Source organism: Cetorhinus maximus, chromosome 12, assembly GCF_964194155.1.
Source record: "Cetorhinus maximus chromosome 12, sCetMax3.hap1.1, whole genome shotgun sequence".
NCBI lineage: Eukaryota > Metazoa > Chordata > Chondrichthyes > Lamniformes > Cetorhinidae > Cetorhinus > Cetorhinus maximus.
In genome coordinates this window covers 109,188,344-109,213,739 of record NC_135890.1, presented here as the reverse complement: position 1 = coordinate 109,213,739, position 25,396 = coordinate 109,188,344, and the positions used below count along the sequence as shown (strand labels likewise).

At 40.6% G+C, this 25,396-nt stretch overlaps 1 protein-coding gene across 2 annotated transcripts in view; it reads left to right on the top strand.

The window, feature by feature from the left end:
- The window catches only part of LOC144687845 (sodium- and chloride-dependent GABA transporter ine), an 84,143-nt gene extending 59,378 nt beyond the window's left edge, over positions 1 to 24,765 (top strand). Inside the window, exons 7-14 of one of the 2 annotated variants that reach the window (XM_078554376.1) lie at positions 1,763 to 1,887; positions 2,453 to 2,565; positions 5,023 to 5,163; positions 5,847 to 5,946; positions 7,546 to 7,646; positions 11,255 to 11,425; positions 13,333 to 13,429; positions 22,689 to 24,765. In XM_078554376.1, the coding sequence (XP_078410502.1) occupies positions 1,763 to 1,887; positions 2,453 to 2,565; positions 5,023 to 5,163; positions 5,847 to 5,946; positions 7,546 to 7,646; positions 11,255 to 11,425; positions 13,333 to 13,429; positions 22,689 to 22,792 (952 nt within the window). In that variant the 3' untranslated portion in view covers positions 22,793 to 24,765. Of the gene's footprint in view, positions 1 to 1,762; positions 1,888 to 2,452; positions 2,566 to 5,022; positions 5,164 to 5,846; positions 5,947 to 7,545; positions 7,647 to 11,254; positions 11,426 to 13,332; positions 13,475 to 22,688 lie in introns of both variants that reach the window. The other variant, XM_078554377.1, reaches the window with a different exon arrangement.
- The last annotated feature ends 631 nt before the right edge of the window (positions 24,766 to 25,396 follow it).

The following is a 25,396-nucleotide window of genomic DNA, read 5'->3' as shown; positions in this document are numbered from 1 at the left end:
AACTGTGTTTATTTTTCCCAAAGGTTACTGATAATATGAGCACTATGAAAGATTTATATTATGAGAAAGGTAAAGTTCCAAAGACATATTGGAACAATAGAATTTGCATTAAAAAGAGAAAACAGATATAAAGGAGAGAAGGCTATGTGTAAGAGGGAAAGGCATTCTAAGATCTAACACAAATGTGAAAAGCCTCCAGCCTCTGTGCATCAAGTTGCTGTCTGCAGAAACCGAAGCTGAGAAAACTCACTTTGAAGTCTCCTAACCATGGTATTGTGTTGCTTTTCCTGGGTCTGTTTAAATTTATTTGTTTTTATTATTGCCTTAATGCGGGTGTAACTGGAAGCCAGATTAATTAGGGGTGTTAGGAGCTATTATAGTAGTAATTTTTAGACCTATGTATGTACTTGAAATCTTTTGTTAATAAATGTTTAATTTAGTTTTCTAAAAAAACCTCTGAAGTCGTGGTAGTCTTATTACTTCTGAATTCAGGGCATGCATCTCGAAATAAAATACAAATTGCAAAACAAGTTTCCTTTGCGGATTTGATCTGCCTGGCACATGCCATCTGCCACGTCATAACAAAAGGGAGGAGGTGCTACATTTTTATTCAGATTTTTTTCTTGACGAAAAGGATTGTAGATTCAGTTATGTTTAAAACAAAATGAATTGGCACTATTCTTTGTGTGAAGAAGTGCTTCCTGACTTCACCCCTGAATGGCCTAGCCCCAGTTTTAAGATTATGTCCATTGTTCTGGATTCCCCAACCCGAGTAAATAGCTTTTCTCTATCTACTTTATCAAATCCTATAATCATCTTAAACACTTGCATTATAACCATCTTTTATCTTCTATATTCAAAGGAATTCAAGCGTGGCCTAAGCAACCTGTCCTCAGTTAAACCCTTTAAGCTCTGATGTTGTTCAGGTGAATCTGCAGTACTCCAGATACAGCCTAACCAGAGCTTTATACAGCTGAATTCCAGTTCCCCCTGAAATCTCTTGCTCTGAAATTCTTCTTCCCAGTAATTTGTCTTTGAATGCATCTTGCAGCCACTGCCTCGCCCTGCACAGTCGCCCCCTCCCACCCTGCCCACTGCCTCCCCCAGCATTACAACAGTGAATACATTTCAAATGTATTTCATTGACTGTAAGGTGCTTTAGGATGCCCTGAAGTTCTGAAAGGTTCTATATTAATTGAAATTCATATGATTCACTATTTGAAATCTCTTTATATGTTTTATTTGGAGCCTGTGGGGATGCATCTGCTGTGATATATACTGTACGAATAGCTACATTGTCAATCCATGATCAGTAAATGGGATCAATAGTGCAGGAATAAAGTTCTCTTACTCCTTGAGAGTAAAATATTTAGTAATGACGCAAGATCCCTTGGACGATAAAGACTCTCATTAAAACCAACCTTTTCTTTGAAAGAGCCAGGATAAATTTCTACCTTGGCTTCAGGAGAGGAAGGGTAAAGAGAACATATTGAACCAAAATGCACCATTTCCCTGACAATGGAGTGTTAATTTATACTCCATTTTTTCTCCCTGAAATAGTGTCCTAATGGGAGGGGCATAAACACTTGCTTAATTTGTGACTGTATATAGCTAACCTCTGACTTAAATTGCCATACATGCATAAAGGGATGTAACATGCTGACTTTGGAACTGGATTTCAAATTATTTTTTGATGATGTTTTGTTTCTATGTCTTGCGAATTTTTATGCTTACACATCTTTGTTTTCTTCCCTCTTCCTAGAGATACTCTCATTGTTGCAGTGACAAATTCAGTCACAAGTATTTTTGCAGGATTTGTGGTTTTCTCTGCAATTGGGTACATGGGGCACCAGCACAACCTGCCTGTTGAGGACATTGCCACTGATGGTAGGTTTTATCTAGGGGTATTGGGGAACTCCCTTAGAACACAGTGAAACTTTCTAGTAAGACATTGAAATTGCAATTGTTCCTATTTCTTCCTGTCCAATTAGAAATGATTTATAGTAATATAAGCTTTGTTGAGCAGTTAGTTAGTAATTTATGCCAGTTCCTGAAAAATTCTTGAATGAATAAATAAGCCATCAAACAACAGCTGCTTTTATTTTGGTATTTTGTTTAAACACTTCATGGCTTATAGACTTAGTTTTATCACTGAGAAGTTGTCAGTGTGGTTACCATCTGCATGTCAATTCAACCTGGGGAATAGAATTGGCTGTTTCTACCTGAACAACTCACTCTGAGGAAAACATGGAGTTGCTGTCCCACTTTACCCAGTGGGCTCTAGGGCAAGTATGGAGTCTTTAAATGAAGTGTAGGCTCATCCTTCTTTAACCAGGTCACTTTGAGGCTAGAATGAGGACTAGCAGAAGACTTAGCAGTCGCATATTGTTGGCTAATGTCTGTTGGACAATGTTCTGATTAATGTACTTTCATGCCTTATTCCCTCACTCAGGCCCAGGACTGGTGTTTGTTGTTTACCCAGAAGCATTTGTTACCATGCCCATTGCACCGATGTGGGCCTCACTGTTCTTCTTCATGCTTCTCTGCTTAGGTGTGGATAGCCAGGTAAGAAGCTAAAATGTGACCAGACAGCTGACAGAAGAGCTCAGAGCTGTACAGCCAGTGCAAGGAAGGGCAGGGAGAGTAACAATATTCAGAATGCAATTGGACGTATTGCAGTACTGGTTCAAAATCCTGGAACTCCCTAACAGCACTGTGGGTGTACCCACACCACATGGACTGCAGCAATTCAAGAAGGAAGCTCACCACTACCTTCTCGAGGGCAATTGGGGATGGGCAATAAATGCTGGCCTAGCCAGCAAAGCCCACATCCCTTGAATGAATAAAAAAAACTTGTAATTGTCTGCAGTTTCAGTTACAGAAGCACCCCTATTATGTCAGAGTAATGACCCAGATTTTGTGATCAGTGACAAAGCAAGGATACTTGCTGTTGTTCCAAAGGAAGCTGCCTACAAATCTCTAGCAATCTTTATGGTGTGGTTTTCCCCTTTCTCAATGTTTGTTTAAATCTGGCACTTCGTGAAGGGTATTTCTTATCATGCAGCAACAGTGATGTCAGCAAACATCTAAATGCACTGAAATAGCCTCACACCAGGATTTTCCCCTCGGCGATTTGGGGTAGGGCCCGCTTACCGAGGGGAAAATTACGCAGGATGATGTCGGGAGAAACCCCCCGACGTCATCCCGGTCCATCTAAATCTTCAGGAAGGGGGCGGACAGTGAAATCAGCTGTCCACCCGCCGACCTGTCAATGGCCAATTAAGGCCACTGACAGGCTAGTTAAGATAATTAAAGACCCTGCCCGTCCAACCTTAAGGCTGGCGGGCAGGCCAGGAGCCCCAGCGGGCTCCAGATTATTCATGAAACTTCATCCACTGGCGGGATGAAGTTTCATGTCTGTTTTTTAAAAATTTAATAAACTTTGTGTTTCTTATTAACATGTCCCATCTCGTGTGACATTGTCACATGAGGGGGACATGTTAATTTTAATATTTACTTATTTTTTGACTTTTCTTACCTGTCAGTAAACTCCCTGAGACAGCACTTTGCCTCAGGGACAGTGCGTTCAATTGCGCACATGCACGAAAGAGCGCACTTTGACAGTTGGGGATTCCCTCCACACACACACACACACACACACACACCCCCCCCACCCCCGGGCACAGGCCTTAATTGGCCCGCCCACTCAAAATGGCGGGCCCCGTTTCGGTGCCGGGGGTCGGCTGCCCACCCACCGCCGAGCCGGTGGGGCCCGCTCGCCCACCAAGGGCAAAATTCTTCCCACAGTAAACCTGGAAGTTCGAGATATTTAGTGTTCTTCACTTTTAATTTAAATTTTCAAATTGTGAAATAAATTATTGTAATAAGTTAGAAGTTAAAATAAAGACAAACTTTACGCATTTTTGGGGGGGAAAAAATAATTTTTACCCTTATGGAGAAATTTGACATTCCACAAATCTGAAATTGGCTTTTCAGGCCCATGTTTGGCAGAGTCCCTTTGTGCACTATGGCTTTCCATTGGCTTGCCATAGTCATGTGAGCTCTGATGTTATCCTTTGTGTATAAAGGCTTGAGAGCAGCAGCCATTTCATCCACTGCTGGGAACACGGTGTCAGGACTGGGCAGCTGAAATTGAGTGGATTTTGATAGCTGGAAGAGAGCCAATCAAAGAATTGGCCACATGGTTAACGATGAGAAACAAAGCTGTCGCTTTCAGGACAATATCAATGGACTGGTCAGGTGGGCAGAAAAGTGGTAATGGAATTGAATCCAGAGAAGTGTGTGGTAATGCATTGAGGGAGGGAAATCAAGGCAAAGGATTACACAACAAATTGTAGAGAACAGAGGAACCTTGAAGTGCGTGTCCATAGATCCTTGAAAGTAGCTGGACAGATCGATAAGGGACTCAAGAAGGAATGCAGGATTCTTCCATTTATTAGCTGAGGCGTTGAAAATAAACTCAGGGAAGTTATGCTGGAATGTACAAAGCACTAGTTAGGTGACAGCTGGAATACTGTGTACAGCTCTGTTCACCACATTACAGGAAAGATGTCCTTGCACGCCAGAAAGAGTACAGAGGAGATTTATGAGGATGTTAACAGGACTGGAAAATTTTAGCTATAAAGAAAGATTGGATAGGCTGGGGTTGTCTTCTTGGAATGGAGCAGGTTGAAGGGAGATTTAATCGAGGTATATAAATTTGAGGGGCCTGAATAGAGTAAATAAGAAGGACCTGTATCCTTTAGCGGATGGGTCAAGGCTATAGATCTAGAGCTGGAAAGTGGGAGTAGGATGGATAGTTCTTTTCAACTGGTACAGACATAGTGGGCTGAATGGCCTCCTTTTGTGCTGTAAATTTCCATGATTCTATGACTCGGCAGACTCTTTAAATGAAATGCAGGCTCCTCCTGTAGTAAATAGCTTTGCAGCAAATGTTTCTGATGGTGGCCAGACTGATTCTACCTTTGTGATTTTGTTTCATCCTCCTTTTCCTTCTTGTAGTTTGCCATGGTGGAGGTGATGGTAACAAGTCTGATGGATACCTGGGGAAAGAACCTGCTTCAATTCCTTAAATGCAAAGAGGTTGTGGTTCTTGTCGTCTGTTCTGTTGCTTTTATGTTCGGGATTCCCAACATCACCCAGGTACCCTCAATTCTTTCTGCTGCGACGTTTTAAGCAGACACATACAGAAATCACTAATGTACATGAGCTTTATCCAGCAGGAAGGCATAACCATATAATACTCTAGTTTGGGTAAATAGTGTGGTCAACGATTGTAAGCAGAGAGATCGATAACTAGTTAAACACTAGCGTAGCTCATGAACTGTGACTTAGCCTTTGTATTTATTGCATGCTCTGGTCTGTCCTGTGCTGGTTATATGGAAGGCAGAATTTCCTAAGATCAGTTAGTTCAGTACCAACCAGGAATTAGACCTGGGAGTTCCTGCTCTGTACAGACCATTGCCATAACAAATTGTGATGAGTCTCTGGGGAACTGCATTGTCAACATTCACTGTAAATTCCCAAATAGGATCTTGGGGTTAGGTTGATGCATGGTGATCAAGTTTTACCACTATTTTACAGTATAGATTAAAAGTTAGAAACAGTAAATACAGGAAATCTGAACTAAATCCAGTAAATGCTTCAGGACAGATCTACACCCAAGCAACTTCGTCTTTTCAGATTTTGATGAACTTGTTGTGTATTTGCAGAATTTTCTTCTATTACTATATTGTATCCTTTAGATCTTCAGGGCTTTTTTTAAGAATGAGATGTGTACACTGTGCAAAGCTAGAGGTAATTAACTTCTGCGTTTTTTTTTCAAGGGTGGAATTTATTTATTCCAGCTGATGGATCATTACACAGCTGTCGTCTCTCTCATGTTCCTGGCTTTCTTTGAAGTTGTGGCCATTTGTTGCTTTTATGGTATAGTTTTCATTTTGTCTCGCCAACATTTATTTGATTGCTGCTGTGCTCTACCCTTAACTTCCTGTTGTGCAAGTTGTTCCCCTTCCTTTACTTTGTCCAATTCGTTTCCTCTACCCCATCCACTTTCATTTCTTTGCCCTGTTGCTTCTTTACTCTGCCTGAAGCAGTCTTGCGATAACACTGATGAGCTAAGTTATCAGTGCAAAGACTGCAGATCAATTACAAATGAACTTTTTATTAACTTGGAACCAGCAATGGATACTTTTCTTCCCAAGATTCAAAATCCCAAACACACTATATTTTCAAGTTTCCTATGTTAACAGTGACGACAATTCAAAAGTACTTCATTAGCAACAAAGCACTTTGAGATGTCCAGTGGTCATGAAAAGTACTGTATAATTGCAAGCCTTTTTCTTTCTTTCGTTCTTTCTTTTATGTCGTTCCTCCTGTTTTCCATGGGCTATTTCACAAGTGCAGTCACATAATGAATTCTAACCATGATCTTTGCATTATGTGCACAACTTGTAAGGAACTGTTTATTTCAAGGGAAAAGTCCAATGTCATTTATGTAAAATCTGTTCCGCACGATCAGAACTTTGTAAATGGAAAAATAAATAAACAATCTCGTGATATTCAGCCACATGAAGAATTTTGTTGTTGCAACAAAATCTGTACATGGTTAATCACCCTGTAACAAACTAATTTATTTCAAAATTCAGCTGTCCATAAATCCATGAATGGCCTCATTTACCCCCCACCCCACCCCAACCCAACCATCTATGGAATATCCTTCAGCTCCAACTCACACCCTAACTTTTCTGACTGTTGGTCCCTTCTCTCAATCCATATCAGTGGCCCAGTTTTCAACAATGTTCCCTCTAACATCTGTTTGCTGTGCACTGTCAGTTTGTTGCACTGTGCAGTAAGTTCCCAGTTGCTGTGCACAGCTTAGAGAGAACTTTGGTCTTCAGCCATTAAGACTACAGCTGGAATGTCATATACTCCCCTCATTCAAAACCTGTTATTGAACATGATTAAATCACCTCTCCCCTCCTAATTTTTCTCCCAACTCCTGCTCCATGACTGATATTTCTTCAATATCACAAAGTGTCTCTTAACACTTCATAGATTGAAATAGCAGTTAAGGAAGAGAGATCTGTGCGCTTTGTACTGCTTCCCTCTGAATTACCCCCATTTTAAGTTTCAGAATTTGTGTTTTGAGGCAGCCTGGGAGCGGGGAAATTTGGTTCTCACCCTCCCCTTCATATGATTTGAAATGAGGTTACCGCTCACAATTCATTATCCCAGTTCATGGTGTCAGATGAGTAGAACTTTGCAAGATCAAATGACGAGAACATTCTCGGGGCGGGGGGGAGATGATGTCTGGCACCAGGCTTCCTCCAACCAACCATTCTACTGGTTAAACAGGATAACAATCAGCGACTGACTGAACAACAGTGGTTTTAACAATGTTTAGGCTTATGTCAAAATTGAGTTGACTACACACGTCCTCTTTAAGGCAAGATACTGTTTATAAGACAAGATCTGTTTATAGAACAACAGACTCATTGGGCCCTGTGTTTGATCCCATGACAGGCGTCCGTAGATTGTCTGCCAACTACAAGGAAATGGTGGGGACTCCTCCAAATCTCTTTTTCAAACTGTGCTGGCGGATTGCTTCTCCACTGCTTGTCACAGTGAGTAACTAACTTTTTCTAATAACTTTTCTCACCCATGGGGGTCTCCTGCTGAATCAGAGAGAAATTAAAACTACTTCACCTACAGGGATTCCTGTGAGATATTGTTCTGTGTGAAATTTACTATTGATGACACAGAGGGAAAGAATTTGACTCTCGTACGACCGATCATTGGAGTGCACCTGCCCATCACCCACTGCGGCGAGTGGGAGACTCTTCTTCATAACAGTGCCTCTGACACACTGTGGGCACCATGCTGCAGTTTGCTGGTTCCAGGCCAGCGCAGTCGGGGGATGGTAGGTCCGGAGGGTGAGTGTTTGGCAGCACAGATCCACGTTATTTTCTGGAACTTGGAAGAGCACAATTGCTTCACCTGGCCTCACAAAAGTAATTTTAAACGTATTGCACTGTGGTGACTCTTCTGCTGATTTAAATCGGGCATGGAGTGCATGCATCACCCAGCTGTATAACAAAACAGCAATCATAGTTTTATGTATGTCATAGGACTCTAGTTTTATTCCTGAATGGGTCTGCTGCTTGAAAGAGTTGTTTCTATACAAAAAAAAATCAGTGGGACAGAAACCCAACCAACTTTGGATTCACATTTTTCTGTGTCTGGCACAATGTGAGAAATGTTAGTGAACAATTCTGTTTTTTTTTAAAATATTATATGTTTTTAAACAAAAGGCCTCGGGCTCAAGTCAAAATAAGGGAGTGAGGTTCCTCTTTAGGCCTCAGAGTAGCCCGTCAGAAAAGGAAGCTATTATTGGATATTGGGGTCTCCAATGAGATAGTGAGACGAAATATTGTGGACCCTGGAAAACTGAAACAAAAAAATAGAAAATGGGATCATTCAGCAAGTCAAGGGCAGCATCTGAGGAGAGGAGTGACAAGGCAGCGAAACAGTGAGGAAGACCTTGACAAGGTTCTTTTTCAGGGGTGAGTGGGTGATAGGCAGCAGGGGATCAGGTGGGTCAATCACATTGGGAATCCAAGACCAAAAGCAGATCAGAAGGGTAGGGGCGATGAAATATCATACAAGACTGATGGCAGAAGAAACTATGGACGCTGGTCACATCAGAGCCGGGACAGGCCTGCAACCGATAGCAGAAGCAGCAGGTCAGAGGAAGCAGAGGCTCGAAATGTTTGACTAGGGTGGCAGGGGAGGGGTAAAGAAGCATTGGCACTTAGCTGCTTTTACTTCACTGACAGGCTGAAAGTTGAAAAACTTTTTTTAAAAACTGCACCACAGAGACACCCAGTGGTCAGGGCCTGTACCTACAGGCAGATCCAAAGGGTAGTATTTAATGCAAGGCGATGGGTTTTGCCTGCCCGTGGAGAGCTGGCGAGAGCCTTGCATTGCTTCCTTTGAGGAAGGCTTGCCAATATTAAGTGTCTCTGAGGCACTTAAGTGGCCAGCAACATGCCTTCCCTGGGATAAAATCCTTGGGCTGAAATGCCACCTTCCTGAGAGCTGCCGGCCAATCAGCAGATGACAGATGTCCATTGCCAGCAACACTAGTGGGAGTGGTAGCAGCTGCTGGCAGTGCACCCAGGGAGAGGCCTGGGGTCATCAAGGGACGCAAGTCACGGGTGAGCGAGGATGGGATGGGGGGTCAGTGTGGGTGGGGTGGGGGAGTTGGTTGGCTGCAAGGGCAGTGGGGGGTGGCTCACAGTGGGCAATGAGTGCCTTTGAACAGGGGACCCCCCGGAAGCTGTTGGGTTTGCCTTTTTGGGCTTCCCACCAGATGGGATGAGGCCCTTAGGTGAGCATTAATTGCCCACTTAAGGGCCTCAATTGACAGCGGTGCAGTTTGGCTGTCCATGAGCCATCCCGCCCGACATAATCGGGTCAGAGGCAAGGTCCCCACCCAGCACCCTCCCACCTGATTAAATGCTCTCCTCCCCTCCAGGGGGGGCATTAAATTCTACCCAAAGTGTCTCAAACAATCAAAATTAACAAACTGTCACATCAATGGGAAACTCTTATTTCAATCTTGATCGAGCAGGCATCACTGGGTATGCTACAGATGTGGATTGAATTAACACTGAAATGTTTGATCGGACATGCATATTTTAATAAGATATGGACATGAGAGTTTATAATTGGAGGAGGGTAACAAGTGTGACAAAAAGTATGATTTTATAGACAGCAAATGTAGTAGATGTATAATCTTTAAGAGATACGTTTATGACCTTAAAACAAATCTTATAACAAGTTAAGAAGCTCGAGTACAGTTGGTTGGATATTGACTTATCTGCAATAAAAGTTAAAGACTGGGGAATGGTGTAATTATAATGCAACAAGTTTCTGTAGGCAGCCTCCATTTATAAATATTGTCCTATGTGCAATGAATAAGTGGAACAGAAGGTAAATTATGCATGCAGGAAGTGCTCAAAGACACAAGGTTTCTAATATGTGGATAAGCGGAAATCCCCTTCAGTGATTTATGATTTAAATTGTAATCTCTTTTTTTCTCTTTCCTCAATTTATTGCAAATAATGTACAATTTATTGAGGTTTGGAATTATTGAAGAAGACCTCTTATAAATAGTTGAAACTAAATCATGGTGGCATGGACATCTTCCTCTTCCCACCAGCTCCCTTCCAGTCACTCAGAATTTTCTAGCTTCCTTTCTTGAAGGTGCCGATTCTTACCCCTTCCCGATCTTGCCCGAATAGCCAGGCAGTGACCTTTGACAGGCACTAAGCCATCATAGTCAAGCCCTGGCTGTCCTTACCAGACCCACACGTGCATTTTCCAGGAGACATTGCTGAATAATCAGAAGTAAGAACGTGAGCAGGAGGGTTTCTTCTCTCTAGCCCAGGGCCACTAAGACCAGTAATACCAATCTACCTGTGGGTCCAGCTGAAATCTGTTTACTCAGACAATTTACTCAAACTTAGGATCTTCTGATGTGTATGTGACACCTTTGCTTAAGAGGCTTTCAATGGTAAATACATGCTGGTTTATTAATATTTATGTTACTTATGTTCCTTTATCCAGTTCACTAACTCTTCCTGGCTTGTTTCTCTGTGATATTATTGGCACTCACGATTTAAATGAGGAGAAAATAAAACTCTTATTTTACCAAAAAAGGATTGTAAATTTGACTATCCTTTAAGGTTTTTTTTAAAGGAGTCCTGATAGCAACACTTGTTCTCTAAAGTGTGAACAAGTTCTCTCTCTTCTGACGCTCAGGGAAATGCATGGCTTGGTGTGGACTGGACCATACGGGTCAGGAATATCCCGGCATAGATCACTGTCTGAGCTTAGTTAGTTGATAAGTGAAGCAGTGGGGATGCTGTCATAACTGGCCTTGTGTTCCACAGAGGGGTGAGGGGCACAGGTGGAAATTGAGATTACCAGCTGACTGCTGGGAAGAAAGGATAACTTGCATGTGAAGAATGACCACTTGGACAAGGTAGCACCTGTAGAACTAGCCCAGCATCTCACTACTTTCAAAGGTGGGGGAGTTGAAGATGTGGCGGGCATTTCACATGACCTATTCATTCTAAAATTAAATTGAGGTATTCACAAACTTTTTTTTTAATCAATAGTCTGGAGACAAGTAGCCTTTAATGTCCTGTTTGTTGATTTCCTGCAGATTATCCTCGTGTCTAGCATAATCCATTACACCCCTGCCCGATATGGTAAAACGTACACCTATCCACCTTGGGCTGAGGGCCTCGGCTGGATCATCTCCCTCTGTTCGATCATTTGGATCCCGCTTGGAGCTGTGCACACCCTGTATACCAACAAAGGCTCATTTATTCAGGTGAGAGGGGGAGGGAGAATGGAGAGGTGGTTTCATTGCATTGCATGTAGTTATTACCATGAAGGTCAAAGCTTGCAGTTTCTGCCATCTTGCACGATACTGAACCAACAGTTGCAGCAGTAAAAGTATTGCAGTATTAGGTTATCCACCTTCCCCCTACAGACTAAAATGACACACACAAAGCAACATATTTAAACCAGACTTGCATAAGATTTGTATTTTCTCTCCTTGCTACCCTCTCTCCAAGAGGCAGTGATTCAGGTACAGTCTCACAAGCAATGACATAAGCAGCGAGAGTGGCCGTTCATGTGGAGGCATAGGTAATGGTTGTAAGCAGATTATTTGTCTGTAAGGACACAGTACGATCATGTGCTCAATTGAAATCCACTCATAACACACTTTGCAACAGGCTTCTCAGATAATGAGCAGAGAATCTGGATAGCTTTTTAAAATTTGTCTGTAACAAATTTTTCTTCTACTTAACACATGCAGAAGCCCATCTCCATGCTTTTGAGGCTATAGTGAGAATTCCACACAGGTAAAGATTCTGTTTGTCAGATATGGAATGCAGAGTCTCTCCCCGTAGGTCCACTCACCACTCAACCCACATCCAGATAGTTTGCATTCAAGTTGGCAAGTGCCAAGATTGCCCCCAAGAGTGCACAGGGGCATTGCTGGAGTTTAACCAGCTAAAAAATCTGCTGCTGTTCACTGAATGGACTCCTCAATTAAGACTGGATATTTGGGGGAAGCAATGGAAAGCATCTTATGTCCCGAGAACCATATTGTGGTGGCGTTGATGTCTTTAGGAAAGAAGATAGCTTGCCAGAAATTAATTTAACAGACTTATCATTTGTACCAATAGACTAAAGAGTTGTAAACAATGCAATTATTTATGTTGATCAGGAATATTGTGGCAACTCCGATGATATTCACTTCCACTTCCAGCAAAGGTCGCTGGATAGGGATCCAGAGCAGGAGACTTGGCTAATTTTTCACAGGCAGCTGGTATTTGTGAAATCTTGTCCACAATCAGCTCCTCGAGGGGTGAACAGAACAAAATTGGGGTACTAGAAGAAAGGTATACCTGAACTTATTGTGGGAGATCAAGCTGAAACCGCAGAGAAATGAACATAAGAACATAAGAAATAGGAACATGAGTAGACTATTTGGCCCCTCAAGCCTGCTCCACCATTCAATAAGATCATGGCTGATCATCTTGTGTTTCGATTTCCACACTCCCATCAAACCCCGATAACCTTGATTCCCTTGCCTAACAAGAATCTATCTACCTTTGCCTTAAAAATATTCAATGACCCCGCCTCCACCACCTTCTGAGGCAAAGAATTCCAAAGTTGCACAACCCTCTGAGAGAAAAGAATTCTCTTCATCCCTGTCCTAAAAGGGCGACCCCTAATTTTAAAACAGTGTCCCCTGGTTCTGGACTCACCCACAAGAGGAAACATCCTTTCGATGGCCACCTTCAATCAAATCGCTCCTCACTCTTCTAAACTCCAGTGGAAACAAGCCCAGTCTGTCAAATCTTTCCTCATAAGACAACCCACTCATTCCAGGTTTCAATCTAGTAAACCTCCTTTGAACCACCTCCAATGCATTAAATAAGGAGACCAAAACTGCACATAGTATTCGAGGTGCGGTCTCACCAATGCCCTGTATAACTGAAGCATAAACATCCTTACTTTTATGCTCAATCCCTCTCATACGGTGAAATCGATGTGTAAATGGTTAAAAATGGCCTGTGACATAATTTGTCCACTGTCCTTTTATGGAAGAAGCAGCAGGAGACCAGGCCTACCCTGTGAAAGTTCAGGGCCATGAACCTTATGAATTTTCCACGAGGTCATGTTTAAAGGTAAATAAAACAGATTTCTTTCCTTGACTTTCAGCGCCTGCGTTCGTCAGTGTCTCCAGTAACTGAGGTAATTCCAACAGAAAACCGGGACCTGATGATCAAATTGAAGTCTGGCATATACAGGCCTTCAGGTTCTGCCATCTGTTTTGACAGCGTTGACCTCTCGAAATAAACTGGCGTGTTATTTTTTTTTAAACTTATGTAAGGTCTGTTGGGAAATAACAGCTTCATTGAAATTTTCATTTCCTATGCTCGCACTACTTTAAGACAAAACGTATTTTGGTGCTATGGTGATAGATTTATTTAACTTTTCGTTTGTTTTGGAATTGTGTGTTTAACATGTTCAATTAGCCACTCTGCCCTGGTATGAAAGATTCCCAGGGAATGTAATGGCAATGTGTTTAGCAGCAATTCGACAACATGGAGTAAGGAGCAGTTAATGCCAGGATGGTGGTTAGTGAAACTGTTGGCACTGGACTTATTTAGGAAAAAAATGTGTAAAATTATCCCAACAAAATGTATTTGGCAATACTAAAGCCTTACTGACTCAATTCATCACCTCAAATAACAGCCACCACAATGACCAGTATTTCACCCTGTCTTGTATACCTCAAAATACTTTCAGTAGACGAAGCCCCTGCTTTTTCCACACGTTAATGAAAACACTCAAACGAGCGTATTTTTTTTTGAGCATCACCATGGGTCATCCACGTTGTCTGGTATCCCATCCGGCAGAAAGTCACATTTGATCGAGGGACGGGGTGCTTCGCAGGTTGGCGAGACTAAAATAAAATTATGTGAAGCCGCTGAATAACACCGAGCATGAGAGAACAACCCCCAAAGGAGGGAGACAGCACAGGATAAGAATTGTAAGCCAACCCTTTATCAACTGATGTGCTGACACAAGGAATTAATGTTAACAAAATTAAAAATAATAAAACAAAATTTATTTACTAAAATGTTAAACTAAAAGACAATTTTTTAAAAAAAGTAAAAGCGTTGATAAATTTAAAAATAAAATCTTGCAAGCCGTGACCACCTATGAGTCTAAATATTTCTAAAATCTCGAGCATCAATAGCATCACAAGCCGAAAGGTCAAGTGATGGACCTTGAGGAACTTCATAAGCAAATTGTTCAATCTGACCCAATATTTTCTAAAACCAAAGAATGTGATGTCCTTCCCTTTAGTCGTGTTGACTGTTGGGAACTTGAGATGTTTATGTTTGTCCACATTTCCAGGGGTTAATTGTTATCTTTATGTCTGACAGTAACTTTGACAACTGCAATGTCATCACCTTTAAGGGAGATAACATCCAGCTTCCATAACATAAGACCATAAGACATAGGAGCAGAAATTAGGCTATTCGACCCATCGAGTCTGCTGCACCATTCAATCATGGCTGATAAGTTTCTCAACCCCATTCTCCCACCTTCTCCCCGTTACCTTTGATCCCCTTACCAATCAAGAACCTATCTATCTCGGTCTTAAATACACTCAATGACCTGGCCTCCACAGCCTTCTGTGGCAATGAATTCCATAGATTCACCACTCTCTGGCTAAAGAAGTTTCTCCTCATCGCTGTTCTAAAAGGTCTTCCCTTTACTGTGAGGCTGTGCCCTCGGGTCCTAGTCACCCCTACTAATGGAAACATCTTCCCCACGTCCACTCTATCCAGGCCTTTCAGTATTCTGTAAGTTTCAATCAGATCCCCCTCGTCCTTCTAAACTCCATCGAGTATAGACCCAGATTCCTCAAACGTTCCTCGTATGTTAAGCCTTTCATTCCTGGGATCGTTCTTGTGAACCTCCTCTGGACCCTCTCCAGGGCCAGAACATCCTTCCTGAGATACGGGGCCCAAAATTGCTCTCAATATTCTAAATGTGGTCTTACCAGAGCCTATAAAGCCTCAGCAGCACATCCCTGCTTTTATATTCTAGTCCTCTCGAAATAAATGCCAACATTGCATTTGCCTTCCTAACTACCGACTCAACCTGCAAGTTAACCTTAAGAGAATCCTGGACTAGGACTCCCAAGTCCCTTTGCACTCCAGATTTCTGAATTCTCTCCCCGTTTAGAAAATAGTCTATGCCTCTATTCTTCCTACCAAATTGCATGACCTCTCACTTGCCCACGTTGTATTCCATCTGCCACTTCTTTGCCCATTCTAACCTGTCCAAATCCTTCTGCAGCCTCCCCGCCTCCCCAATACTACCTGTCCCTCTACCTATCTTTGTATCATCTGCAAACTTAGCCAGGATGCCCTCAGTTCCTTCATCTAGATCATTAATGTATAAAGTGAAAAGTTGTGGTCCCAACACTGACCCCTGCGGAACTCCACTAGTCACCGGCCGCCATCCTGAGAAGGACCCCCTTATCCCCACTTTCTGCCTCCTGCCAGACAGCCAATCTTCTATCCATGCTAGTACCTTGCCTCTAACACCATGGGCTCTTATCTTACTGAGCAGCCTCCTGTGCGGCACCTTGTCAAAGGCCTTCTGGAAGTCCAAGTAGATAACATCCATTGGCTCTCTGTCTAACCTACTCGTTACCTCCTCAAAGAATTCTAACAGATTTGTCAGGCATGACCTCCCCTTGATGAAACCATGCTGACTTTGCCCTATTTTACCATGCACTTCCAAGTATTCTGAAATCTCAACCTTAGTAATGGACTCTATAATTTTACAAACGACCGAGGTCAGGCTAATTGGCCTGTAATTTCCCGTCTTTTGCCTCACTCCCTTCTTAAATAGGGGGTTACATTAGCGATTTTCCAGTCCTCTGGAACCCTCCCTGACTCCAGTGATCCCTGAAAGATCACCACTAACGCCTCCACTATCTCTTCAGCTATCTCCTTCAGAACTCTGGGGTGTAATCCATCTGGTCCAGGTGATTTATCCACCTTCAGACCTTTCAGTTTTCCTAGCACCTTCTCCTTGGTAATGGCCACCATACTCACCTGTACCCCCCAACTCTCTTGAACTTTGGGGATGTTACTCGTGTCTTCCACCGTGAAGACGTATCAGCAGAGAGCTCAGTAAAGGCTGTTCAACCATACATCACGGCCTTTTCCTTCAATAACTCGAGGACCTTGATCCTCTTATCGTTCTGAACAAACATACAACTCCCTGATATTTGTGATGTTATATCAATCCCAAGCCAGCTGGCGAAATATGAAACTAGACACTAATAATTTTCTTGATAATAGGTTTATTTACAGAATGCAGCATAATATATGCTTCCTACCTACTAACAGTGCCCCAGCAGTTTCTCTTTAAGTGCTCTAAGTACTTAATTGGACCTTCACCTGTGTATCTTAACATGATTAACAGACCATGAACATGTAATTGTTCCATTGACCTGCAATCCTTTGGCTGCCTGCTCCTGCCAAGGGATAATATATTTGAAGATTGTGGATCTCAGTAAAAGAGCCTTAATAAAATATGCCTGTTTCACATTGCAGTTAAACTTAATCCAAATGTTCAAAATAATATTGTTACAGTAGTAGGACAGCCCAACTCCCTGATAGGTTCGATTGGTCCTCCTCTGGAATTCCCACTCCCTGCATCTAGCATATTCTTCTATAGATGCTCTCTTCTTCAATCTGACTGTCAAGATCTTTGAGAGTATTCCAATTCGCAACATTGCTAGAGCCACTGTGGATGAAGAAAGCTTGAATGATAAGGTTGGGAGACTGCTCCAGAACTATAGCTAGAGGAATTTGGACCTCCAGTCTCTGCAGGCAGAATCTTCTGTCTCTAATTCTGGAAAATAAGAAGTGGTCTGAAATGTTGTTTGAAAAATGCCTTTCCAATTTTTCATAATTACACTGGCTAATTTAAACAACATGTTCTGCGATATCTGCTTTAAAATTAGATTGTAATAAATTGGGATATCATATAAGTTCTTTAAAAACTCAATTCTTTGGTTGGTTTTAAAGATGTCATCATCATCACACTATCCAATCCCACAGTTTTTCTCCTACCTACCCTCAGCAACCCGGCCCAAGGATCAACGTGGGCACCAGGTATTTTTCAAATTACCAGGAGTAATAAATGCTCATTCTTTTTTATTCAGGATCCAATTCTTCTTCATGTTATAAAAGGTTTTATTCCTTGTTATCATATAGAACCCAGCTGCTTTTCTATCATTAATCTCAAGGCTGGTTTCCTTACTCGCAAAGTTCTTATCTGTTCCGGTACAGGTGTTTCTAAGAAGCTCTACATCATTCGCAAAAACAAACGCTGCATACTTCAGTGACCTTGCAATATTCTTTAATTGGATGCCTAAGACTTTGTCATCAGGAGTACAGAGTGTTGAATTCCAAAAAGCCCGGTGGTGAACAATAGAATTGGTGCCAGCCTTTACACTCTTTAAAAGCATTTATTTACAGAGATGCACATTACAAAGATGCATCTCCTAACCCGACAACCAGAGTTTGTCTCCTCCTGTTTATAGGAGCACCAAGTGAATCCCCAGTTAATGCCTACCCCTTATATACAATTAACACAGAGGAGTGAATCCATAATAATGCGTAAAAAACATGGGTGATAGAGGAACCCTCAGTTTGACACCCTCGTTAATGTAGAGGACAGTCTTACCTTTAGCATCCTTTAACAATCGTTCCTGTATATGTGATGTCAATTTAATAAATTTATTTCATAATCCCTTACTACTAAGGCTCTTTGATTCAGTTGGCCGTAAGGTAATATCTAAAGCTTTTGAAAGATCAATGAAAACAGCAGCCAGCTGCTGCTTATTCCTTTTTGTGTCTGTAAGACAATTCTGAAGAATAGTAATGCTTTCATTACAACTGGGTGTTGCTGCAATAAATCTTTTTGCCTGGCATCATGATTAATAACATCAGATAATCTTTTAGCTATAATTTTGTTAAATAGACGGAGGCAAATCAAGCCAATCAGGGTTGGTTTCCAGTTGTTGATGCTCCTTAATTTGGAGTCTTCTGTTTTAGGCATCAGTATAGTTCAACTTTAATGCTTTAGGAACCATCTGGATATTCACCCATAAAAAGTCTTGGTAACATGGCCAATCAAATTGGTACTAATTACATCAAACACCATTGGAGCCAGAAGCAATATTTTTCTTAAAATCCCCAAAGCCTCATTGATTTCTGATTCACTCACTGCCCCCATCAAATTATTATTAGTTGCCTTTATACAACGGGCAGCAAATTTATTATCAGTCTGATAACCTGAAATTCAATAATTCACTCTTCAAAATATCTTTCTGGTTCATCCATGTTCAACGGGCATTTGATTTGATCTAGTCATCACTATTCCTCTGACAAATCTCTTTGTCATTTTTAAAATCCATTTTCTTCTTTGCAAATCTTTTATGTGCATCATTCTTGTTAACAGGTCTATTAAAATGATTATTAAGCTTATTAAAATTCCTATTAGAAGATTGACTAAAACATTCGGCCCTTTTATTGAAACTATTGCTGGACTTCTTCCTCAAAATTAAACTTTCAGTAATCCTTTCAATTAAATTAAAAGCCTATAACCTCCCGTCTACATTCTACTGGTGTACAATCTGCATTAGTAATCACCGCTATTAACTCACTACTGCTCCTACAGATTGGTGTTATTGCTGGCCCTTGGATCATACATTCACTTACACCTGAACTGGATGTAGCTACACACTATACACCAAAGTTAGATGTATCGGCTTCATCAGATATTATTCCAGGAGCATCCATTACAGATGTTCACTTAATGCTAGTAATCTTGCCCTTCCAAAGGGCTATAACCTTTGCTGATCTCCTCAGAGATTTGTTGATTTATGTTAAAACCTTATCTATCATTACTTAGATATCCTGATAGTCCTTTTACTTAATCGCAAGCTCAATGAGGAGCTTCATTTCACCCTCCATCTACGAGGATTTCCTCCCTTTTCACTTTGAGAGAGGATATCCCTTTTAATTCTCTTCACATTACACAACTTGCAAGCTGATGGTGTTCATGCTGGCTCAGACCTCTGTCTTAAATTTTGATCTGCATATAGTAGGTAGGAATCGCTCTACCAAATCTTATTTCTTCTATTCCGCTTGACATAATGTGTGGTAGACCCCTTTTTTCCTGTATTTGTAACAGCTGGTTTTAAAAAGGCTTTAATAAAATGCTTGGATTTGAAAGCTTAAAAAAAACTAATGAAGTTAAAAATCTGGGGAATGCAGTTTGTCTCCCATTGCCAACTCCTCATTGACTCACCATTGTTACTAGCTGGTATCTCTCCTGCTGTTCTAGCTTGATCACCAATGTGCCCAGTTAATTGATCTTGCTCAGAGCTATAGTTATAGTTTGCTGCCCTTGGGTTGGTGAAGGGAAATGAACCAGTGTTCCCACTGCTGGCTGCTATCCAGAGACTTCTCTGCTGCAAGTGCAATTGTACAGATGTTAGATTTAAGCAGAAACAGAAATACCTGGAAAAACTCAGCAGGTCTGGCAGCATCGGCGGAGAAGAACAAAGTTGATGTTTCGAGTCCTCATGACCCTTCAACAGAACTAAGTAAAAATAGGAGAGGGGTGAAATATAAGCTGGTTTAAGGTGGAGGGGGTGGGGGGTTTGTAGGGGCAAGCAAGCAGTGATACCCTCTCTTATTTTTACTTAGTTCTGTTGAAGGGTCATGAGGACTCGAAACGTCAACTTTGTTCTTCTCAGCCGATGCTGCCAGACCCGCTGAGTTTTTCCAGGTAATTCTGTTTCTGTTTTGGATTTCCAGCATCCGCAGTTTTTTGTTTTTATCTCTTAGATTTAAGCAGGCTAGGCTGTTGTAGCCTCCACCACACACTTGAACAAGTTACCAGATGATGAGTGGTATCCAGTGAATTGAAACTCAGCAGGGATTTCAGTGAATTGAAACACAGGAGAGGAGAGAATAGGAACAAGAAAAAATATTCTTTAAATCTGGGAGAGCTACTAGGCAGTTAACGCCATCCTTCAGCCTGCCCCAACACCTTAAAAATCTGTTGAGCAGTGCTATAATATCTTTATGATAAAATTCCTTTCTTTGCTTCTCTACAACAAATACGTCAATCACTTACCTTGCCATTTAAATATTTTAATGGATAGATCAGAATATTTGTTAGATACAGGCAGTATGAGTCAGAGTTAGAAATGAAACTTGAATGAAATTTTTTAAGTTAGCTTGAGAGTTTGTGTTGTCTTTCTTAACCATGTATTCTTGCAATTCATAGTTTTCGATGCAATGCATTGAATTTTCATTGTTTTATTTGCAGTTTTAAATAACAAATGCGGAGTGGTGGACACAGGTTTGCTGGGTTGCTGTTTTGCACTGTACTCCATTGGCTGTAAAGTGCTTTCAGACATCGGGTAGTCATGAAAAGCGCTATTTAAATGGAAGTCTTTCTTTCTTTCTGTTGTGTGGAACTGCTGAATGGAGCTCAAACAACACTGATCCCAGGAAGGATAAATCGCTTAGGATGGCAGGTGATTTTGGGAGGGGGGTGGATTGTGTTTTGTTAAAGGGGTCTTGACTGACATTTCACACAGCTCTTAATGGCTGCCTGAGGGCAATATGGTGGAAAGTTAGGAGTAAACAATGCTCTGACAGCTGGTTTGTGGACCGAGGAGAATGGGAAGGTTTTACTGGGAAGTTAGGAGTTGGAATTTGAGGGTGTTTATCCTCAACTGAGGGAAAAAAAGAATGAGCCTTCATTTCATACTGAACCTGGCTCCGATTTCAGTTTACTTGCTATGTCTCATAGAATCGTATTGGATTTTGCTATGAGTTTGTTTCCTTATTGTTGCCATATTGGTAACTTCTGATTTTTCTTAAATTCAAGATCTTTTTTTTATTTTCCATTAAATCAAACCTTTCATGTTAGAAACCTATTATTACTAAAACTGCTCTCTTTAACATTTTTTTGTTCCATAAAGCTGCAGTGTAGTATGTTGTAATCAGGAAACTTTGATCAGAACCACATTAGAATTCAAATTTTTTAAAAATTTGTCAATACTGTTTTTTTGTGAGGGGGGGGGGATGTAACTTATTTACGACACAAGTACTTTATCACATCATTTCTATGTTTTAAATCATGACCTGCATTTATGTTTTTCCTTTACATTCCTGAATACAACTTGTCTACAATGGGCTGCTTTGTGTTTACAGTCACAATTGTGACACAGGGATGCTTATTCATGTATTTGTACAATGAGTTATTGGTATATATTAAGTTTAAAAATCTTCTCCAAGGTACTGTTTGTAGTTACATGGATATGAATAGCTGCTTAATATCAGGAGATGCAGTTACAACTTCCTACTGGAAAGACAAAACGACCAATGGTCCTTTCATTTCATCAAATGTAAAAACCCACCTTTTATTTGTTAGACTATGCAACCTCAAGTACTGCCAAACCCCACATCTCCCATCCTAGTAATGTTAACTCCTGAGACAGGTGAACATGTAGTGGGGGTGGGGGAAGCTGAGCAATTTTCAGGAGAAATGGTTGAAGAAGCTCTAGGAGACCATGAAGACTTGGGAGAATCATGATGTTGGAAACTTATTTAACTCCCTCCACCGACTGCAACATCATCCTCATTCAGGAACTTGTCAAATCCCATTTGAGGGAATGTAGCATGGCTGTACTTAGCACATCTCCCAGTAGCCAAATGCAGAGGGGAACAGCCCTCTTTAAAAAAAGAAGCACCTCCTGCCAACTAATCTAATTTTGTGCCTTCATATTTAATAGCTATGTCCTCATCCATTCTGAAAAACTTCAAATCTACTTCGGTTTATCCTTCTTGATTTTTAAAGGGTGACCCAGTGCTCCAGACTAAATAACCCTATCCTTATAATTAAGCAATGAAAGATTTGGAACCATCCTTGCTCCCTTCCTTCGCATTCCTATAGAGTCTTAAGATGCATATAATTTCAGATTCCCTTATTTTTGTAATGCTTCAGATTGTTTCAATGAGAATTAGTCTCTCTCAGGTTCCCCCTTTATGATGTGTTGTAGATCTGTTATACTGTAGAAGTGTTATACTGTATCTAAAGAACACAAACAACTTTGACTGACAGACACAATGCAAATTAGTCCTGGTGGTGGTCTGATGAAACAGAGCTAGAGAGAGATCAAGACAAAGTTGTTAATGGGCAGAACTTTGTAGATTCAAATTCAACAAGAGTACCAGGTCTTATTGGAAGAAACCGTGTGGACATAATTGATGAATATTGGAATATTGCAGTAGTGAAAGAGACCTGGGAGTGTCAGTAGACTTAATATGACCAGCCATTGAAAAGGAGCAATCAAAACACATAGAACACTCAGTTGTAGAGAAAAATCAGTAGAAAACCCCATGTCTGAATTGGAATGCTGAAGCTGTGTAATGCTCTGCCATGCTTTTTAGATACTCCATTCAGTCTTGGTCTGCAAGACACAAGGAAAACATGCATGAAAGTGTGTAGAGAAGGGCCACAGAGCAAATCCCTTGTGCTGAGGACTAAATTATGAGGAACACTAACTCCTGACGCCTGTCCGAAAGGCACCTCTGCAGCACCTATGAGGAAAGATTCAAGGCTGAGAAAACTCAGCCTTGAAAGGACAAATGACAGAAGTCCTTATAAAAGTAGCAAGTGGAATGGAAATGGTAAATCTGAAAGACTATTTCAAGTTAGAACCATCACTACAGGACACGAGTACAAACTAATAGAGCGAACAATGAGGACTGATGTCAGGAAGCACTCTTCTACCAAGGATAATGCCAGAATGGTATAGGGGAGGTAGTGGGAGCTGAAGCTCTGCAAATATTTTAGAGAAAATTAGATGCTGTGAATGACAGGATGGCGCAGAATCATCTCCCTCAACTAGATTTAGTGATAAAGCATTAGTCAAATTTTACCTTGTATCCAATTGACTGTGAGGCCCCTAATCACAGTTTGTAACTAGTTTGTTTTTGGATGTTTCTAACAAGTGTGGAAAATTGTCTAACTATCGTCCCACCTCTTAAACTGTCCACCTTTTATATAAGGCAATTGTTTGCATGGACCAAAAAGAACTAATTATTTCCCATTTCCGTTAGTCAATTACAAAGTTGCCTCTTGGGTGTTAAGCATTTCATATATATCAGGCTGAACCAGATGTTTATTCAGTAGTTTGTGCCTTGTTAAGGTGCACTTCCCTTGTATGCCTTAATCTATAAATAGTTGGTGACACCAGTGCTCCATCTGAAACTGACACTGATGATGTAGGAGTGGTGGTGGGTGCAATGTGAGCCCACAGTGGAAGAGCAGGGAGAACAGCACATGGGCAGTGAAGAGATTATGGTAACACTGACTGATGTTTGCTCTGTAGTTCTTACATTGTGGTGTCATTAAAAAACTAGACTGGGAGGCCCTCACAAAGGAGGACATGGTTTGGCATCCATACTGCTAGAGAAAGACTGTTCAAACTTGAATTCCAGAGTTCTTTGTAGGAGACCTGTAGGAGGTCTGTAGTGCAAATTTCTATTCAATTATATTCTTTTAATGTCAAACTAATTATTTTTAAAATATTTTTAATAAACAATTTCTAACATGCATTTAGCTTTTTGGAAAGTATGGTTTAAATAAAGCTGTTTAGACTGCCAACTGTGTTGTTCAATTTATTTAATAGTGATTTACTACAGTCTTAACATTACTTATTAAACCGCCCAACCTGTGTAACATGCATTGCATTAGCTCTAACATACCAACCAGAGGCTATAAGGACTGTACTTTTATACTGTTTGTTTAATTCGGATTCAGCATCTAAGAGCCAATTCCTGCCATTTATGATGATAAATTTGTTTTCTACAGCTTAGTGGTAGAACCTGGGCCTGTGGGACTCCCACTCGGCTAATGAGTGGGATTTAACAGCATAAATATCAGGAGCTGGTTCACTGATTCTGGACTTCGAGAATAGAATTAAAAGAACAGAATTAAAACCGCTTTTGGTTTAGTTCTAAATTGTAAGATGTAATGGCAAAGAGTCATTTAAGGCAGGAAATTACTTTGTTATACCAATGCTTAATGTATCTGTATCCAAATGAATCCAGTACTGTTTTATCAATGATTTGTAATTTTATTAAACATTGCTGAATTGCAAAAGAGCTTTCTACTTCTATCTAGATTTACCTTTTCATGTAAAGTTATGCAGTGATCAGTAATAGATGTTGGGGCAAAACTTATCTGCATGATGTGTATCTTATTTGATTGTCTTGTGACCTTTATTGAACTCAAGTGTTTATAAACATAAATTCCAGGGATTCAGTTTTTGAAAAGTGTAATTATTTTCGTAAAATATTTCAAGAATTGCCTTTAAAATAAATAAACAAATGCAGTAAAAACTGTTTTTTTTCAGTCCTTTCAGCATTCAGTGTTTGAGGTTCTGGCCCTGAAATAAATGTTGTCAGTTTCTTCATATATACACAAAGAATATAATAAACCACACTATACATTTAAATCTGATTACAACGGATTTGCTCTGATTGTGAATGTAAAGTATTATAAGTTCATAACTCACACCAAGTCACTTGTAAGAGCCCACTGATACAATTCTTTAAATGTCCAAATGGCAGTGGTGATCAAAATAACATTCATTGAACACATTTGCAATTACCATTGATTTTTTTACTATTCAGGACAATTACTACCAATGCTGACATGGCACAAATGATTCAAGAACACTGGGAAGTCTGTAGTTGTGAGATGGGAAAGTACAATAATGAAGTGCAATGTTATAAACATGATAGATCCATAAACACATGTTTACATATAAATAATACAAACAAAATAGTGTCACACCACAGTAATACTGCTCCAAAGATTCTTGAAGGGACATACAGTAAACAACACTACCCGCTTCAGCCATCCTTAAAGTCAGATTCAAAGGGTTATGTGGATCATGGACCTTTGTAGCAGTGTAACTGACAGTTTAGTACATCAAGTCAGTGTTTTTCTCTATGTATACAGTCCAATTATCCCTATAATTAAAACAATAAGACTTTTTCCCCCAAGTAATTTTTAGTCTTGGTCCAGTTTTATTTATTTTTTCACATTTCTTACATAATCTCTTGCTCTTCCCCCAAACACTCATGAT